This window comes from Dendroctonus ponderosae, unplaced genomic scaffold, assembly GCF_020466585.1.
Source record: "Dendroctonus ponderosae isolate FM_Combo_2020 unplaced genomic scaffold, Dpon_F_20191213v2 Dpon_F_20191213_2, whole genome shotgun sequence".
In the NCBI taxonomy this organism is placed as follows: domain Eukaryota; kingdom Metazoa; phylum Arthropoda; class Insecta; order Coleoptera; family Curculionidae; genus Dendroctonus; species Dendroctonus ponderosae.
The window spans coordinates 17034706-17039792 of NW_026018165.1; the positions used below are offsets into that span (position 1 = coordinate 17034706).

Genomic DNA, 5087 nt, shown 5'->3' on the forward strand with positions numbered 1-5087 from the left:
GACAAACGTGTGAAAATAAAACATGGAAAACGAGTAAGTAATATTTCGAGTCATTTATTTACAGACGCGACTATTACGAAAACCGCCAATATGGAAATTGAAGGGGGCTTTTGTGCTTTCTCCGCACGTTCCACAAACCAATTCGTTATCCATAAAAAGCGCACGTCATCCATGACAGTGGAATAATGTCATTCGTTCTTTCGGTCATACATAAAAATCGAATAGTGAATTTCCTTCGGGCGTATGTCTATTAAATGGCAATTTAAAGATAGTCGGGCTGTTGTTCTATGCACAACCTCGATGCGATTAGTGAGCTTCAGCGAAAACTGAAATGCACCGATAGAGCCCTCTAATTATCCTTCGAAGCTGGTTCTATTCGGAGTTATTAACATTATCAATTACCTCGCCACATATCCATTGTGCCTCTTTAAATGAGAATAAACAGACCGTAACACCGGCCCATTATGCTTGGGTTTTGCGATTCAAACTGGATTCAATCCGACTCGCTCTGATGGCCTAACTAGTTCTAAACAATCTTATTTACCATAACAGAACGGAAACGGGCTCTACTCATGTGAATGCTGTTTTTGCAAAACTCCAGCGGATATTGTTCAAAATATTAATCCATGGATAACGAAGGAAGTATTCCTATGAGAGTATGGGAGGGCTTAACCACTATTCGATATTTTAATGCAATTTAATAGCACGGTGTTGTGTGGCACCTTGGTGTTGGTGCCGCTCCGTGCGTTATGCGTTAAAACACCTCGCGTCTCACGGTGTAACTCCGTCAACGCTTGAAAATTCACTGCGTTGCCCAGACCTATAATTTCAGCAAACAGGAGGGAGTTCAACAGGGAACAACCGTTAAGCAGCTTTTTTTTATTCGAAGCTTTTTGTTTAAGACAATTTTTGCCTTCATCTGCACATACATTTCTTTATATCCTGTATTTAGATTTTTTCAAACAATGTCTTTAATATGAAAAGGTGGTTTGCCATCCGATGAAAAACTAACAGCTGAATTTAACAAAAGTAAGAAGTAGAACTGTTTGAATAGGCTGAGACATGCATATTTTCGAATAGATTTTTTCTCCCCTCGCTATTAGGATATTGCCTCTGATGAAAAGGCCAGAACAAGATATAGAGCTACGGCGGCATTAAGGGATTAAAGGGACTCTTTTGTCCTTATGAGAATCCTGAGCTAGTCCGATGTCAAGCTGATTAGACACGAAAATTCTTTTCATCGCCATTCTTGCCCTCAACATACGTAAGGGCGACTAAAAAGGTCATCTAGGGGGGTAGTAAGTTATCAAAAACTACGGAGATTTAATAATATATTTCATCAGTTTTCAGCACAAAATTACTTTATTTGTATGGACTGGAATTTATTGCATTTTTTATTAGAAAATAACTTGTTTAATTAAAATTGTTTTCGGCAAAGAAAGCAGGATTTTTCAAATGAAGGGTTGATTTTGCCTTAACATTGACGGTTCAAATTCAACGCGACTAATTTAGAGCTCTGTTCCTGCAAAGATTGAGTTATTTTGCTTTATTTATTCAATTGCCGAATATTATTAAATGCATGTAGTTTCTTGTCTAATTTAAAATTCACAAAATTTATTGTCTAATTTATTCAACAATTGCAACTGAGAAATTTCTGTTACAGTATTTTTGACTTTTGAAAATTCCGTATCGATTGCCTACGAAAGCCCGAATGCGTGGGATTCGATAATACATTTTTATTAGCAATTTTGTCTGTTTATTTTGGATTATTAATCCAAAATAACTTGTTTAATAAAAATTGTTTTCGGCAAAGAAAGCAGGATTTTTCAAATGAAGGGTTGATTTTGCCTAAACATTGACGGTTCAAATTCAACGCGATTAATTTAGAGCTCTGTGCGAGCAAAGATTGAGTTATTTTGCTTTATTTATTCAATTGCCGAATATTATTGAATGCATGTAGTTTCTTGTCTAATTTAAAATTCACAAGTTTATTGTCTGATTTATTCAACAATTGCAACTGAGAAATTTCTGTTTCAGTATTTTTGACTTTTGAAAATTCCGTATCGATTGCCTACGAAAGCCCGAATGCGTGGGATTCGATAATACATTTTTTATTAGCAATTTTGTCTATTTATTTTGGATCATTAATCCATTAAGGGTTCATTTTGCCTAAACATTGACGGTTCAAATTCAATGCGACTAATTTAGAGCTCTGTGCATGCAAAGATTGACTTATTTTGCTTTATTTATTCAATTGCCGAATATTATTGAATGCATGTAGTTCCCGCTTGATATCAATTAAAGTCGTATTTTTTGGCTAGAAAAGTGGGGCTTCGGCCATTGGAAATGAAACAGCGAATTTGCATTTGAAAATTTGCATAATGTGGGATGCAACTGAAATATTTGAAACACAAATCCCCGAATTACTTTATATTTTCAAATCCGAACAATTTATGCAAATTTAGTAGATACGTTTCCAAAGGGCATGAATTAAATAGAGTGTAATAGAGCAATTGTTTCTAATTGCTTTTTGCTGTACCCGAACCGGCTCTGGGATGATAAATAAATTATTCAAATCTAAACTATTTTGTTTATATAAACTGCATTGAATACTGTTTTTCCTCAGTATGGAGTCAAAAAAGCGCTTATCTGAATAGTTTATTATTTCCCATTATTTCCCACTGGATATTAGGTGAACAATACTTCCAAAATCGTGATTGTTTTCATAATGCGGACAAGTAGAAGCAACCTGCGTTAAAACCAGCAATTAATTAACATAATGTTTTATTTAGCTGTTTAAAACTTACAAAGTGCAATGTTTGTTTGCATTGTCACAGTTGCATAAAAACTCGCAAACCCGTCGAGCCCGTGGATTTGCAAATATTAATTAAATATTCATCTCATTTCGACGTGATTCTCAAAAGCCATTTGTTTTGTTGCAGATTTCCACGTGAACAGCAGACCCTTCCAAATCATTTTTATTTCACCGACTACGAGAGACACAACGCAGAGATTGCCGCATTCCATTTGGACAGGTAGGTGTTTTAATAACTCCGAAACTCTTTGTTTTCTTGCTGTTGTCCGTTTCGTTGTTTAATTTGAATGCAAAATAAAATCCGCTTACCCTGCAACTAACTAAATTGCAGCAGCGCGAACAGGGTCGATTTTTTAAGTTAAGTTTGGGTTTTTTTGTGTTTTTCCGATTCCTATTTCTCGGTCGATATGAGGATCTTGATGCACTGGGAGAAGTGTTTAATTTTAGTAGAATACACAATAGACGCACACATGTGCTGAAAAATTTTAATTTCCAAGAAGGATTGATTGTTGGTTTTTGTGCTTAAACTGCGTTGAGTGTTTTATGGTAATTAAAAAAAATGTTCCTGCACTAAAGCTCTAAATTATTCAGACATACAAATACACTTCAGGGCGTTAATTTTTCAAAACTAATTAATATTCATTAATTGTTTTGGGTGCCATTAAAATTTACCTCAACCGGGTGGTTGTTTTCTGTGATTTTTAATTTTACTACGCACTGTTCGCTAGGTTTAATAGCAGGAATAATCGTAAATCTCGAGTGGAAAAGTTAAATTTTACCACTGAGCCGCATATTTAGGTACTTTAGAAACAATTACACTCAATCACACCTTTGGCGCCTTAATAGTATTTTAATTACGATATTTGGAAAAACGTGTGGATATATCTCGCTCGAGATCACCGACGAATCCATTTAAAACAGATTAAGGTGTTTATTTTTGGAGTTTCTAAAAAAACTTTTCTTGTGAGCGTTTCCAGTGCTGAACAAGCATCAGTTCGGCTGATCTCTTTGAGTTTGCCATTAAAAAACTATTATAATTCAACAGGAAACTTTACTTAGTTCAAACGACAAAGATTCACTTTTTCTGATTTTTTATAAAAACTCACAATAAACATCGTATTTTTGGCTTAAATTTCGAATAAATTCAGTATGGAAGTGGATGAATATTTGACAAAGACTCGCTGTGAGCGTGTGGAAGAATCCGACAAAAAAGTAGAAAACTACAACACAGGTCAAGAGTTAAATAAGTAACTGCAGGTCAGCAGGTGCACTTTTAATTTAGCCCATAATTAACTCGTAAATATTAACGACGTGTGCCAGCGCGGACCGTCGAATCAATTTAGCTTAACTCAAAAAGTTAAACTTGCCTTAAATTATTTACATGCAACCGACGCTTTTCTCTCAGCTATTTTTCATTCCGGAGTTTGTTTTGACACTTTTGTACTGTTCATTTGCTCTTACCATCAATCTCTTCGTGCGATTAATTTGGAAAAGATCAACTCAAGTCTAGCGATTGTGTGTGAACTAAGAATCGTTCTTGGTGCGTTTTATTGTCTAGTTTATAACTGTTAGTTTTTACGTTCTTCCACCAATTTATTTACCCTCTCTTTGCGTGATTTTCTTATGCGTGACATTTTTAACGGTTTGATCTACGGAGGAAAAGTGATTTTGACTCAATTGAACAAGAATTTTGAAGGATCTTGTGTGGTTTCTTGAAAAACAATTAGTAGTGAAAAAAGTAAAGAGCACCACTCAATTTTTTTTTGAAATAAATAAAAAAATAAAAAAAAATCAAAAATAATTCTAGAAAAACCTTTCAAAATTAAACAAAACATAAGTTCAATAGAGCAAAAAGCATTAATGTTATTAAAAAAAGATGAAACAATCAAAATTTTGCCTGCTGATAAAGGTAATGCAACCGTCATTATGGATTATAATATCTATGATCAAAAAATTAATGAACTTTTAAATGACAAAAGTTATTCAAAATTAAACAAAAATCCAACAGAACGTTTTGAAAGACAAATTTATAACACTTTAAAAAAATTTAAGCATGAATTCACAGATTACGTTAGATCAAAATTAACACCACACAATAGTAAAACACCACATTTTTACGGAGTTCCAAAAATTAATAAAGTCAATATTCCTTTACGACCAATAGTTAGTAGTATAAGTTCACCTACACATCCCTTAGCCAAATATCTTTTAAACATTTTAAATCCCCTAATAAATAACACAACTTCCTATATTAAAAATTCTGAACATTTTT

General features: G+C 33.9%; 1 protein-coding gene across 1 annotated transcript in view; it reads left to right on the forward strand.

Annotated features, from left to right (window-relative positions):
* Positions 1-5087, forward strand: part of LOC109536712 (extracellular serine/threonine protein CG31145) — a gene marked incomplete in the record, with an annotated part of 77897 nt that overhangs the window by 34092 nt on the left and 38718 nt on the right. The window contains 1 exon segment of the mRNA XM_048663578.1: positions 2943-3035. Within this exon segment, the coding sequence (XP_048519535.1) occupies positions 2943-3035 (93 nt within the window).